This window comes from Callospermophilus lateralis, chromosome 10, assembly GCF_048772815.1.
Source record: "Callospermophilus lateralis isolate mCalLat2 chromosome 10, mCalLat2.hap1, whole genome shotgun sequence".
NCBI lineage: Eukaryota > Metazoa > Chordata > Mammalia > Rodentia > Sciuridae > Callospermophilus > Callospermophilus lateralis.
The window spans coordinates 105,187,834-105,203,500 of NC_135314.1; the positions used below are offsets into that span (position 1 = coordinate 105,187,834).

At 33.4% G+C, this 15,667-nt stretch overlaps 1 protein-coding gene and 1 non-coding gene across 5 annotated transcripts in view; both read left to right on the top strand.

The window, feature by feature from the left end:
* Tsc22d2 (TSC22 domain family member 2) overlaps nt 1–15,667 on the top strand; it is a 97,406-nt gene that overhangs the window by 20,100 nt on the left and 61,639 nt on the right. Inside the window, exon 2 of one of the 4 annotated variants that reach the window (XM_076867194.2) lies at nt 5,930–6,047. The exons of the other annotated variants lie outside the window; for them this stretch is intronic. Within the exon in view, the coding sequence (XP_076723309.2) occupies nt 5,930–5,972 (43 nt within the window). The 3' untranslated portion in view covers nt 5,973–6,047. Of the gene's footprint in view, nt 1–5,929; nt 6,048–15,667 lie in introns of those variants that run through there. 4 annotated transcript variants of the gene reach the window in all.
* Nucleotides 10,408–10,519, top strand: LOC143409106 (U6 spliceosomal RNA). Its single transcript, XR_013092612.1, has one exon. It is a non-coding gene; the product is annotated as a U6 spliceosomal RNA (small nuclear RNA).

Consider the following 15,667-nt stretch of genomic DNA (forward strand, 5'->3'; position numbering starts at 1 on the left):
AAAACCCTAACTTGGAAATTCTGGTACTATTAGAAAGTATTAGTGAAGGAATTAGTTTGGAAAGAAGAAAGTGATGAGGTTTTTGTATTTAACTATTTTATAGATAAATTGATGAGCTGGTGGAAATATTCAGGGTGCACACAGCTGGATGGAGAAATTAAGACTAAAAGAATCTTTTGTTTTACTTTGTTACTTATTTTTAGAGTTCAAGCTTTAATAAAGACCAAGATTTCGAAGAAAGAAAGTAGGGTAAGAGGGTCAAGTCAAGACTTTGAGCAACACCACTGAAGTTTAGAGAACAGGATCAAGTCTGAGGAGGATAAGTGATTTTAGAGACGAAAACTCCCTGGGAATATGTTTTCTAGCCAAAGAAGGGAAAATATTTGAATCTTTATTTTTAAATAATTTTAGATTTACAGAAAAAAAATGTGAGAATAAAACAAAGAAATTTAATAGTCTTCATGCCAAGATTCATTATTAGCATTTTATTATATTTGCTTTGCCATCATAATATTTAGAAACCACTTAGTAAGTTGCAGTCTGGGTGTGGTTGCACATACCTGTAATAATTCTAGTGGCCCAGGAAGCCGAAGCAGGAGGATCACAAGTTCAAAGACAATCTTAGCAATTTAGCAAGGCACTAAGCAACTCAGTGAGACCCTGTCTCTAATAAAATACAAAATAGGGCTAAGGATGTTGATCAGTGGTTCAGTCCCTGGTACCCCCACTCCAAAAAAGAGTGAGTTTCAGATATCATAATCATTTGATCTCAAATACTTCAGCGTATGTTTCCTAAGAAGATTATTCTCTTACATACCAACAGAATAATTACCAAATTTAGGACACTTGACATTACTATGCTGTTGTATAAGGTGAATATGCAGTTTCTATTCAGTTTCTAACAATTGTTCCCCAAATATTCATAATCATTTTTACCTGATCCCAAAGCCAATACAGAACCATAGATTACATTTAATTATAATGTCCTGTGTAACAGGTATTTCAATTCTTTTGTCTCTTATACAATTATTTGAAGTGTAAATATTGATCCAAAAAAAAAAAAAAAGACAGTGCTACTGTTCTGGATAAAATACTAGGGGAAAAAATGTATCTGCCTAGCTAGTTCATATTATTTGGGGAATGAAAGACAAGTGAGTACTGCCTGAAATCTAGATGGAACAACTAGGATTAGAGAAGTTTTATGAGGAAAGTTCTATTATTTCTCAAATTTGGGGGAGAAATTTCAGAGAAGGAGAGTATGCAGATGTTAAAATGAATGTGTACTTTAGAATAGCAAGAGGTATATTCATGTACTTTTATTTCCTGTACATGGTGACTTTTTTGCGTATGTATTAAGTTGGTAATTTTAATTATCTTGAATTGGAAAAAGAAGTATAATTAGAAGACATTTTTACATCATTACTTGGGTTTACAAATTATTAACTATCATTTATATTCTGTCCTGTCCTCTTAGTTTAATACTGATACTTAGGTGGTTTGTCTGCTGCCAGATTGTTAACCATAGATCTTACATCTTAAATAATGAGATCTTATCTCACTATTTGAACTGGTATTACATTGGTTCCTTGACATTTCTTCTCTTAGTTTTTCTGTAACTAAGTGAACTGGTACACCCAACACACTGACATCAACTTTTAAACTTCAGAACTGACAGTGAGAAATTATTCCTTTACTGTTTCCCCATCATTACATGTTTCTGTGTATTTGCTTACCACCATCATTATTTAGTAAATATCTCAACCTGAGTCACCCCAATCTGCTGAGAGGTCATTACAGTTATTTTCAGGGTGAAATTTAGATCAGATGAGATGGTGGTAAAATTTTTGTTTTCATTAAGATTTAGAGTTTCAAGTAGTTCAGGAGAAAAATGCCTCATTTTCTAGTATAGCTCACATTCTTTGTAGGTATATGTGTGCTCATGCTCCTAGAAATATCCCAGATGACTCAAATGAGGGAATATCTTAGATTTTTATGATGGGTATAAACCTTTTAAATTAGAAATTAGCTTCTGTGTTTAGGTTTTACTTGACTACTTCTAAAATATTTTTCATATTGGACAGAAATAAATTTAAATGATAATAATTTAGAACGTATACCCAATGCTAAATATCCTCAAGAAAGAGCATTTTTATGTCAATTTATTTCTTCTTCTTTATTATTTTCAAAGTTTAAAGGTCATTGATTATAAATACTAAAAGATTTGGAAGATGCCCTTATATTTTTCGGTTTTTAATTTTTAATATTTGGGCCAGAAATAATGGTGTCCTCAGTATGTTACAAAATGTGTTCAGGCAGCGTGACTCTCATCTGTTCACAGTTACTAAAGTCCACAGACTGAGGATTTTTTTTTTTCCCAACTTCAGTATCAAGACTAATGGTACAGTTCACAGTGTGTATTTTCTACCTATAGTAAGCTGTTCTCTATGTACACACACAACACATTTAGGAATACAAATAGAACTTGTCCTGAAAACCAAAAACATCTTTCTGTATGTACAACTAGTAATTAGAAAAAAAAAGGTATATTCTCTCTAGTCCTACACACTATTGGAAGAGGAATAAGGAAATAAGGAAAAGAGTTGCAACTAATCCTTGTTCTGTTCACAGTGATTGTTAACCCTTGGTCATCACAAAATTTCTGTGTTTATTTGCAGCCGATGTTTCTACTTTCCATGTTGCCAAGTCCAGGAAATGTTGCTAAGTATATATTTAGGATGGTCATAACATATTTTGTCTCAAGAAATTAGATACCACTTCTCAAAAGCATAATGTGTGATATTTCTTAATTTCTTTTTTTACATTTCTTTTCCTTTATGTTGACTATTACTAATAAGCTCTAAATTTTTCTGTTAACAAAGTATGCAGGTCCTAAGTGCATATTGAGAAATATGTATATTGTTTTGTATATGTTTCTGCTACTTTTGAAAGGACCACCAGTAGAATTCATTTGTGAATAAACATGAACTGTTAATAACAAATAGCTTAGAGCTTAATGAAATTGTATTTTGCACATCTTTTACCAGTAGGTGCATTTGATATGCAGCCTAACACTGTGCGTATGTGCACACTCCCAGACAGGTATAGCTCAGTCAAAGAGCCCCTGCTAGCATACCCAAAGCCCTGGTTTTGATAACCATTACCACAAACACCAAGAAAAGATGTATGTTTTTAGTTTTTTTTAGTATAGCTAATAGTTAGTTGTCTCTTACATTAGATCTTGGCTCAACCACAGATAACATGAGCTTTCTTACAGTTGTGTGTCTTTTTATACATTTACTTCATGGAGTATAACTTTCTTTCCAGTGTTGTTATTTTATCATGTACATGTGGACTGATTTTTTTTAAATAAGTTCTATCTTTGATATTTCTTCTACAGTGATTTCCCAATACATAATCCATGGAACAACTATGTTTAATGTATTTGGGGCATACAGAAAATGCTACACTTTCCCCCTTTCTCCACTAAAAAGTAAGCATTTCAGACCTTCAAGAGCAAGTATTTACTATGGTTAGGCTTTTTTTTTTTAACCCCAAAACAGTGTAGTGAACTTTCTTGAACAGCAGGGTAAAATGTGGCAAAATATTAATAGCTAGTGTTAGATAATTTTTAGAATATTTTTAAAGAAATGTAGCTTACAGGGAGCTGGGGATGAAGCTCAATTGGTAGAGTGCTTGCCTTGCATGTACAAGGTCCTTGGTTCAATCCCCAGCACCTCAAAAAGAAAGAAAGAAATGTTGTTTACACTTGAAAGTAAAATTTGATATTCAACTAAGCTAAACACATTCTGGTAGAATGTTTGCCCAACGCGTGTGATGCCTTGGGTTAAATCCCTAGTGTGGCACCAATAAGAGATTGGGGGTAGAGAGGATACTTTTAGAAACTCTGAGCAATTTGATTTTGCATGTCACTCACTTTTCAGATAATCACTTGGAAATGGCAAATCATTCATCTTTTTGCCCTCCTGCTTACTATTTTGTCCTAATAATATAGATTTTTCCATGAAAGAAAGCAAGCTAAGTGATGACAAACATAAGCCTAGTTCTTACTGAACTATAAGAATATTTAATGGCACATTGTCAAGTTAAATGGGATTTTTCTTCCTCAAAAATGGAAAAAGAATGAAAACATTTCAGTTACCCAGTTTCATTTCAGATTTTTAATAAGAATTTTCTTCAATTTGGAATTTAGTGATTAAAACTCTTCAAATATGACCCCTGTACTTGGTAACAACTAATTTTAATAATAAATATTCAGGAAAATTTTGATATAAAAGTTTTGTATCTTTTTAAATGTAGAGAGCTTATAAGCCATGTTCGTATAATGCACACACCTTTAAATTTTCTTCTATAAGTTTCATTGTAAAATAACTGAATGCTTTCATTCTGGTGTAATTCTGTCTTCCAAAGGCTTTCCAGGCATTTATGATAACAATGCATGTTTGTTGGCAAGCCCTTTAACACAGGGTCAAACATTCTGCCCTTTAAATTACCAATTCATCAAAGCCTTGCACACAAGGAAATGACCAGCATTATTGATAGACATTTCAGGAAGAACTGATTTTACTAAATGTGACTGCATACCGGATCTTCTCATGGAATTTGCCCCACAAATAATAAATCATCAAAAATAAACATTTAAAAAAAGTTTTTGGTAATATTTTGGTTGAGAGGAAGTAAGAGCTGCATAAAACCTTTCTACAAATATTTGGTAAAATGCTAATGAAATGACCAGAACTTTAAGCTGTTGTTTATCCTCATAAATGTGGATTTTTGCCTTCACCAGGTGATTTCATTATAAAACTGTGCTTTGAAAAAAGTCAAAATGTGTTTGTATGATTTTGTTGAAGTCAAATGTGTTGTGAGATTACATTTGGAAAGATCATATTTGTAAATAACCACGTGTGACAGAAGAGTTCCCTTGGAAGTTCAGGTCTGCAACAGCATAACCCAGTCCATACATGTGGGTCAAATCTATCTTGAGATAGCTGCGGAATTTCCTTTATAATACTCTTGAAGTTTTCTATAACTTTGTACATACTGATCTTCCTCAATAATGGCCTCTTTCTTTCCCCTTTCCCTGTTGCCCCATTATATATCATTTTATTTAGGGGGCTAATTTAGGTAAAATATGCCCACAAATATGGGTTGTCTTTTCCATGAATTACTGGCAACTAAAAGTGTAAAGTGTGCATTCATATCAAACAGTGTTTTTAATGATATTATTCTTCAGGAATTAAAAAATATGCCCAGTTGAAAACTTTCTGGTGAAAATTTAACATAATTTAGGATGATATTCTTAACAAGGTAGTATTTGTCATTATTAAATCTTTCTATCCCCAATTCTCCATTGCCTGTACTCGGGACTACAACTGAGTAGAATACATTATTATGTCTACTATACAAAGTACTTAAAAATTTATTCATACTAACATGTTGTCTATTTTAATAATTGGGCAGTGGAGACAGATTCAGATTTAAGAATAAAAATCAAATGCTATTGTAAGCATTTAATGATTCACATATATCATAACTGATCCAGCTCTAATTCTAAAATCTTTTCTGTGGATGTGGACCCAAAGTAGAACTCAAATGCCATTCTATAGGACCACAAAACTTTCTACATCAGATTATGTGGTATTAAATCATAATTTCTGGATCATGATCTTAAACCTTTAATTGGTTCCATTTCTAGTTGAGTCTTCACTAACAAGTATTCTTGATAGCCTTGAAAGTCCATGTTGAAATTTAAAGTTCAAAGTAACCAAATCAAATATGAAATTACTCTACATTTAAAAATATTAAGTACAAAATATCAGTTGTGTAATCATGGTAAAACATAAAATTTTGCTATAAAAGATTTTTAAAGGCTATTTTATTAAAACACTTATTTACTTAAACTCTTTGCTAGAATTTTTTTTAGAATTCAGCATCGGAGGAGGAATGTGACATAATAATGATCGAAAGCCGAAAGTTTAAAAGTTGTGATGCCCTCACATGGTTGGAGGGTTATTCTAGCTTCTAAGGACTGAATGTTGTCCACAAGAGTGTCTCATCAGGTCATAAATTGGTAAGACTTAATGGATTAGATTTTATGTATTATACCTGATGTTATTGTATTGACATGACTATTTATGAACAAAATGAGCACATTGTATTACTAAGAGTATAGTATTAAATATAAGTTAAAATTTGAAATTTTAAATACTTGGAGTATGTAATCTTTATTATATGAGGCTTAAGGCCATATCTTTGCAGTGGTGTTCAGTAAATACATCAGTTTTAAAAAGAAAGTGAAATCCTGAATTACATAAAAATTTTTAAATGTTGCTGTTGGATCTGCTGTAGATGCTTACAGCATAGTGGAGAGCCCAAAATACTTCGAATTATTATTCCAGGAGATATTTGATAAATAATATCATTTTTCTTTTAAAAAGTCCATTTCTTCATAAAATATAGCTTAGATTAATTTTATTAATGCTTTTGGGGATTTTACTTTCTTGATAAAAAGACAATTTTCTTCTGAATGTTTCTAAAATAAAGCCAAAATTTTTACATCAAGAACACCTAAGATACCAGTGTCAACTGAAAATGATATATTAGAAGTCAATACACATTTTTTCGTATGCCCTGAAAATTAATTCCTCTCAGAATTGTACTCTGCCTAGGAAAAAAATAAATTTTAACTTGTTTTGTGTACATTTTTATTTTGCTTTTGTTTACATAGCTGTATGGGGCGGGTCCTCTTAGAATAATAGAATTTAGCTCAAGATTTAAAATTTTAAACTGAAAATCACCATATTTTGCAAATGAAGAAAAAGAATCTGGGTTAAATTTTATGTCCAATTATTATATTTGTAGAATAATATTACTAAAATGTGGTTACCATCAAAAATTATTTGAAGTTCATTATTTTCCAAAAAAGCCAAAAAGTTCCCACCATTATGTATATTTATAATGAACCAGGTGGCGGGCAAAAGGCCTGGCCAACTGAATAGGCAGTATGTATTTCAAACTTAACCAGAGATAGGTTATTTTCTTCCTTATATGCACTCATACCCATTCTATCTTTCGAATAATATTTTAAATTATTTCTGATATAGTATTCCATAGCTTCATGTTTATCATATTCTCTAAACTAAAGTTTCTTAAGTTAATATTTGAATCAATTGAATTCTGGAAGGAAATACAACAAACCAATAAGTTGTTTCTTATCCTATATACTTTCCTGTTTTCTTTATTTTCTATAATAAATCTACATAAATGATTATAAGGAGAATAATTTCTCTAGGATATCCATATTTAATAGGGCTTCAGAGTATTGGAAACTCTGGAATATGGGGTAGCATTTTTCATATGTTTAGGTTTCTGTGAAGGGTTCAGAGCATTTGTCAGATTTTCAAAACAGTTAATATTACTAGGGAATATTTTGTGCCTAAAAGGACAAGCCTTATTAGGCACTCATGAAAGTGGTATATGAGAGAAATTTTCAGCAGTTATAATGATTCTTAGTGATATTTATCCAAGACTAGCTTATTTTAAGTAACCATAAGAATGATGGAACAGATCAGAGCCTAGCTGCTTCTGGCTTAGGAATTCCATAGTTTAAGTCCCTGTGCTCAAGTGTTGATTGGATTTCTCCACAAAGGAGTTTCAGTTTTGCTACTGAGTGGTTATTATGTGTCAGGCACTGTGCTAAGTATTTTTGGCACATTTTCTCATTTAACTTTTAGATACTATCAATATCTTCAGTTTAACAGAAAAGGAAATCAAAAGCTTAGATAGGTTAAGTAACTTGCTCAATTCACGAGGCTATTGAGTAGGAGCTAGGATTCAGATCTAACTTTCTGACTGGAGCATAGACTCTCAGAGTGCTTATATGCAGAGTGACCCTGGCTTACTTGAAGTGATAAGACAAAGGATTTTATATTTTATGAAGGTGTGAATAAATTTGATTTACCTTGAACTTAAATAGCAATGAGTCATCCTCTACTAAAATGTCATCTTTTAGAGTGTTGGCCAAAAGTACATGTTGTAAGTTGCTTACTATTCAAAATTACTTTGTGCATTAGAAAATATGTTCAGAATTAATGTTTATGGTTGTAAGCACAAATGTGTATTAGATATATACATATTTTTAAGGTCTAGTATTAAGTATAACCATTAAGGAACTCACCCCTTAATATTCAGAATTTTTAAATAGCAAACACTAGATGGCATTTTAAAAAACTTCCTTGAGCTGCCAATGTTCCATGTAGAAGTTGGAAATATTATTAGATATAAAACTCCCTACTGAATTCTTCATGAGAATTTCTCATTTGTCCTTAGTTGTGAATAATTATATTGAGAAACCTCTTTTATGCTTATTTTAAGAATTTAAGGGAGGAAAAGAAAGAATCACTATTGATACATGAGGTTTTCTTACGAGAACCTTTGTACATACCCTTTGGGTTGTTTAATTTTTCTCTCATATGAGCTCCAAACCTTATAACCTGTTCCCTATATTTAAGTATTTGTAATAAGGTTCCTGTGTGTTCAAATAGGGTTTAAAGTTAAATCTACAGTAATAATACTGCTTAAAATAAGTACAAGTGAAAAACTGTAAGAATTTGTTTGCTTTTCAGTTAAATTGAATTTGTTTGCTGATAAGTAGAATCTCAATTTTATTCAGTGCCATGATTAAGAATATACAAATAATTTCATAAGTCCTATCAGGATATGAAAATCATAGTTTTATTCTTCTTGATAATGCATTTGTATCCTAACTTCTTTAGTAGTAATATATCTGACTTTTCAAGATTAGAACTATGGAAAGTTTGGACAATAAGACCAAGTTTTTAACACAGTTACTATCTCAGCATTTGTATCCTCTTTTCCTGACTTTGTGAATATATATATAATGTTCATAGTTGGAGTTGTGGTTGATAAGTAGCTTTTCAATAGTTTTAAAAATGTTTAATTAAAAACTAAAGTTAATACTGATAGGTGAATGGTTTGTAATTTGGACTGATGTGTGATACTTTGACATCTGTGATACTGTCCCTTCATATTTTTCTTCTTGCACCTTGTTGGTAGTTTCTACTCAGACTCCTTGGCAGGCTTTTTTTCTGTTTGTCCTTCTAAATATTTTTGGAGTCCTCAGGATGCTGTCCATACTCTCTTCTAGCATTGTTCCTTATACCAAGAGCACATTAGTGCCTGTGTTTATCTTCATGCTGTAGGCAGACGTGTGCTCTAGGTACTCACACCTGTTCCCTGCAGCCTAGGGCTCTCCTTGCATTTTCATTTCCCTGATCTCCCACAGCTCTCTGAAGAAAGTGCTGCCAGTCTACCAGTCTGATGAGTGTCTCTTCATCCTGTCCCATTTCCCATCCTCCTGTTCTTTCTACTTGGAACAATTTTTTAAATGTTCTTTTTTCTCCACCCAGCTATGACACTTTCTCTATTAAACATTTTTTCCTGACCCTAGATATTATTTGTTCCCCAAACATCCTCTAAAATCTTGCCCTATCTTAGCATTTGCCATATCTATAATTTGTATGTCTTCGGTATGTAAAATGTAAGCTCTAACCCTAGGGTTATATTTAGTTGACATTATAACTACAGTGTCTGGTAAATATTTAAATATATTAAAATCCCTCTGAATGTAGCATCCCATAAATCAGTATCTGTAAAGAATATCAGAAATTAAATACAATTAGAAGCAAGAAACAAATGTAGAAATTGATCACCTATTCTAAGTCAGTTCATGATGTTTAAATTTTGGCCACTGTAATTTACCACTACAAATTATATAGGTAACATATTAAGTGTTTACCATGAGCCAGACACTAATTCATTATCTCACTGAGTCTCCTTACCTAGTCTTGTTTTTATCTCCTGAACAACTGAATAGCTTGCCTGAAGTCAGTATCTTTAAAGTAATGGAGTTGAGATTCAAGCCTAGGTGTGACTCCAGATAAAAAGCCCTTTTATTCATTAACACCTCTCACAGCTTACCTTGAGTCTAGAATTATACATTTGTGTTGGAAGGGAATTTAGTGGCCCACTTGGATCATGTCAACAGTGTACCTTGCAAGTTGTCCTCTTTGAACACCACATTTACCTTGGTCTCATGGTCATTTTTTTTAAAAATCAGTTTCATGTTTAAACCTTTTATAAACTCTTCCTGTACAACAGAGAAGTTTAAAATGTGAAGCAGAAAACTCAGATGATTGCCATCATTTGAAGTACATTAAAGAATGTTAGCTGTACTACAAATTCTGTGGAAGGGTTGAAATGATACATTGTCTAGTTACTTCTGTGTTTTTAGAGCTGCCCTAATAAGTAATATGGATTCCAGTTATTGGCCATGTAAGTCAACAATATTAGTACAAACAGAGTTTAAAAGTTATTTTTCAAACTTCGGCAGCACATTTACAAAAATTGGAACAATACAGAGAAGATTAGCATGGCCCCTGCGCAAAGATGATAGGCACTTTGTGAAGCATTCCATATTAAAAACAAAAATGGATAAAGAGAGCTGGGTGCAGTGGTGCATGCCTGTAACCTCGGGGGCCTGGGAGGCTGAGGCAGGAAGATCATGAGTTCAAAGCCAGCTTCAGCAACAGTGAGGCACCAAGCAACTGTCTCTAAATAAAATGCAAGATTCTGGTGGGAACAAGGCTCAGTGGTTAAGTGTCCCTGAACTTAATCCCCGGTAACCCTCCCCATCCCCCCCAAAATAAGGAGACATTGTTTAATATCTTAGTGATCAGGAGGATATCTTCTTCACTTCTTAATTATTGTAATGATGTAATGTCCTCATTGGAGGTCTTTATTTGTGCCCCTATCCACCAAATAAAAAGTGAAGTATATCAGAATTTCTTCAGACTCCTATCTAGCACACCGAGAATTTCTACTTTTTTGCTGAAACACATGCCAATTTGAATTACCTCCTTTATTAGACTAAACCTGCAAGCCTTTTTGGCCTTTAGTTCCTTTCACTTTCTCCTTTTAGATTGAGATTGGTCCACTCAGAGAACTCATAGATTTACAGATGACTCTTCTCTAAATCCTTGATTCCTATGTGAAAAAGTCTTTGCCACTGTTTTTATCCAGAACATCAGTAGAATTTTTTTTAAACTCCACTTTATTTTCCATGAAGTTTTCCACTACTTTTACTGTGTTCCAATGGTAACTCTTCTGTCAGTTTCTAATAGTTTAAATCACTGTTAATTTCTTAGATCATTGTCCTGCCATGATAAGCCCAACATAACATCAGATCATGACAAACTTATTAGATGCAACTAGGTAATAAAATATTATTACCTGTGTTAAATATAAAATATTTCCAAATATTATGTCATATTCAATATTTTTCCTTGAGTAATATAATTTATTTTATATCAACTCATGTCAAACATGTAACTCATGCACAGTGTTATAATGAGTCTAAGCTTTAATTCAAGAGAGAACATCTGATAAAAACAACAAAAATGTGGAAGACTCAGAGAGGTGATGCCTATTGGCAAGAAAGGAAGAGGGCTAAGAGAGCAAATGAGGCATACCATTTCAGATGACCGTCTCCATCTGGCCTCTAAATTGATTTTAACAAACTCCAGGTCATGATAAAAATTAAGACTTAATCATAAAAGATTTTACACAGACATGTGCACATCATTGTAAAATTCAGTCATGTCTAAACTGTATAATTGTTATTCCTATAAGAAATCAAGGACATGAATCTAAATTGAAATGAGAAAAGGTTGTTATAGCTGTTAAAAACTTTTTGTCACTGATATTACCGTTCTTATTGAGTGAAAAACTATTATAGTAGTCCTATTTTATATTTTATCGTTTACACCATAATCCCTTTTTGACTTAGATAATTGTAAAGCAGTGATTGACAAGGACAGGAAGTGGTTTAAAAGCAGAACAATGCTTTATCCCACAGTTTTTTATTTGCTTTCAGTTGGAATTTGTTGAAATTTCACATGAAAGTATTACCTGGGATATTTTAGTTACACAGTTTTTTGGAAACTTTTATGTTGAATTAAATTAATCCAGATATGTTTCAGCAGCCTATGAAAAAATTTCCCCAAGTAAATTAAGAATATTTTATTCTAAACAATGCCACTTTGAGACTCTAAAGAGGATCAGTAAGAGCTTTATTAATGTTCAGTCCACATGAATTTTGTGTTTACTAAGCCACATTATTAATTTAAATCTCAGGTTGAACAAATTTTATTAGCATGTATTCTGTGACTGTATTAAGTCTTTAACATTAGACTAATTGAGTACAAAATATCAAGTAAATTTATTATAGCATAACTAGGATTGTTTAATTCTTTTGGTGAGACATAACTATAAAACCTTTTTCTCAGTACTGATTGATTTGTATTTATACCTTGCTGCCTCGGGAGCTTGACTTTTATTTAACTTATAATTTAAGATACACTGGGGAAGTAGCCCATATAAAGTGTCAGAGCTCAAATTGATACAAACAATAGAAGAAACCAATTGAGGTTTGTTTCCCATGGTAACAGCCTCACTAGTCCTTAACAGCAGTCCTTCAGATATATAAAACTGTGACCCCATTGTATATATAGAAACTTGTTAGGATCACCCCACTAGTGAGTGGGTAGAGTTTGGATTTTAAAGCAGCTTGTCTTCTTTCAAAGCCTGTGCTTTGAAATACTTCTTGGAGAATTCAGCTTTTTTACTTAGGCAACTTCTGAGAGGTTTTACCTCCCAGAATGTGTGACCCCAGCATGAAATAGAGAACAAAGGGGACTTCAACCAAGTGGTAGTAAGCTGATGACCTAGATAGCTTTATGCTTTTCAAGGCATACATTCACCACCAAGGCATACATTCACCACGCTCTCTTTATGTTTATTGGAGGTGATTTCTTTGCTGAGAGCTCTAAGTTGGTAAGATTTTTTTTAAACATTCCAAATGCAGAACATTCATGGATTTGTTAAAAGTAAAGGTCAGATTTTCCCCAATACAGTATTCTCTTTGTATTAAGGAGCAATGACCATGCTTGATGCTGTGCCTTAGTCTAAACGAGAATCAAGCAACTGTCTCTTTAAAAACCTCTTGTTTACTGTCTTATTCTGGGTTTAACTGTTTTGAAACAAATCCCTTGACAACCTTCATTTTATTTATTGCCATCCCTGGACAGTGAGGACAGATTAGAAAGGAATTTAAAATAGCAAAAAAAAAAAAAAAAAATTAACTTTGGAACAAAAAATGGGCTTTGGTTATTAATCCTAATGGCTAGTCTAATATGATTTTACTTTCTCATATATATTGTCCATAGAATTCGAGGGGTTTTTGTTTTGTTTTGTTTGGTACCAGGGATTGAACCCACAGGCGCTTAACCACTGAGCCACATCCACAGCCCCCTTTTTTTTTAGTTGTTAATGGACTTTTATTTATTTATATGTGGTGCTGAGAATCAAACCCAGTGCCTCACACATGTGAGACAAGCACTCTACCACTGAGCTACAATCCCAGCCCCTCCACAGCCCTTTTTAAATTTGAGATAAGGTCTTTCTGAGTTGCTCAGGGCCTTGCTAAATTGCTAAGGCTGGTTCTGATCCTCCTGCCTCAGCCTCCTGAGCTGCTGGGATTGCAGGCATGAGGCACCACACCTGGCTAGACTTTTTCTTTAAAGCTATTTTAAATGCCATCCCTGCACCTTCAAGAAATAGGCATAAAGGAAATTGTTAGCAAAAAAAATGACCAGAAGCTATTGATATGCTCTTTATTGGTATTTGGATTTTGGTATACAGTGGAATAGTCTTATATTCACTTCATTCAAGTGTCATTATATGAATGTAATTGAGAGTATTTCTTTGGAAATGGCTGCTTAGTTGAAAAATGCTACGACTACGTAGAATTCTTAAGAAAGAGGAGGCAAATACGAGATATTGGATCATTAGCTTTCCAAAGAAGGGCAATTTCTTCCTAACCCCTGTTTTCCGTATTTCTTCTTCACGTGTTGGTTTTTTCCAGTGGCCCTACTTATCTTCTCCCATGGTTTGAGCCACCTGCCAAATCTAGTCTTTTAGGTCGAGGACAAGTGCTAGATACCTGTTTCTTATAGCTTCTTTAGGTAGTCCTCCACCTGGATCTCCATTTCAGGTGGAACATAAAGTGTTCTTATCGGTAAGATTCCCAGGTTTCTCCACTATGCACTCCCCCCTTATCCCACCCATATCTGGCTGCCTCCATATTAGGACACACTGACCATCTCCCAGCTGGTCATTGTTCCAGCTCAGAAACCTCAGTCCTCCTTGGCATTTTCTTCATCCATAGGTGAATCCCTTTCCTCCACCATCTCTCTAACCTCACAGATTCACCATACTTCTGTTGTTTTAAAAAAAAAAAACTATTCTCCTTGATCTCAGTATAGCACTTTCCTAAACTGTGATCACGCATTTTTCAGTGTTCTGCTATCCGCAGTTCTGCTTTCCCCTTGTTTACTTCAATAACTTTTTCCCAAGACTTGTCTTGAATATGACTACTAACTTTCCTTCTGTCCAACTCTAACCCTGAAAAAAAAGGAATGAAAAATAATATTTATATGACTACACTAAGTTCTATAAAACTCTGAAACTAATTGATTAAAAAAAAAAAAGTCCATACAAAAACAAAGATGTTGTGTCCGCCGAAAACTAAAAAATAAATATTTTTAAAAAAATTCTCTCTCTCACTCTCTCTCACTCTCACTCTTTAAAAAAAAAAAAAAAAAAAAAAATTTTGAGGCCAAGCTGTAATGTGGATTTACTAATTCCACATCTAGTGATCTTTCATTAATGGTTACTGCCCAACTTAAGATTCTTGCAGCCAGTATTTGTTGAATGTCAGTCATTGTGTAGAGAATACTGAGTGGCATCTGTCATTTTTTTAAGGTATTTATATTTTAGCTGTAGTTGGATACAATACCTTTATTTATTTTTATGTGTTGCTGAGGATCAAACCCAGGGTCCAGCACATACTAGGCAAACACTTTACCGCTGAGCCACAAACCCAGCCCCAAATCTGTTATTTTTATAGGAGTGTTACCCAGAAAGATAAATGCTACTGAGATTTAGTTATATAGGAGATAGGAAGTGAAGTTTGTGTACAATCTAGTCCACCATGGTGGTGCAGCGTGGGAGGCTGAGGCAGGAGGATCGTGAGTTCAAAGCCAGCCTCAGCAACTTCAGGGTCCTAAGCAACTCAGTGAGACCTTGTCTCTAAATAAAATAGAAAATAGGGCTGGGGTTGTGGCTCAGTGGCCTAGTGCCTCTGAGTTCAATCCCTGGTACCCGCCACCCAAAAAAGGAAATAAACGTTTAAATAAATAAGTGTAAAGCTAGTTACTGATGGGGGGTATTTTTATGTCATTACTAAAGAATTTTGAGTTTTAGAAAGGTTAGGTGGATTTGGATATATCTAAGGGTGAAAGATTATCCAATGCTTGTTGGTTTCTGAAGTGAAATATAAATATTAATATAGTTTCACTTTTTCATTTTACTTTCCTTGACATTCTTTTCTATCGTGTTCTTTCTCTAATTTTGTTCATTTTTATACAATTACATCATGAAAATTTCCCATGTTTTTCAGGTGATTTAAATGTTATTTTTCCTTTTAGTTAAGGAAAGGAATACTGTAATT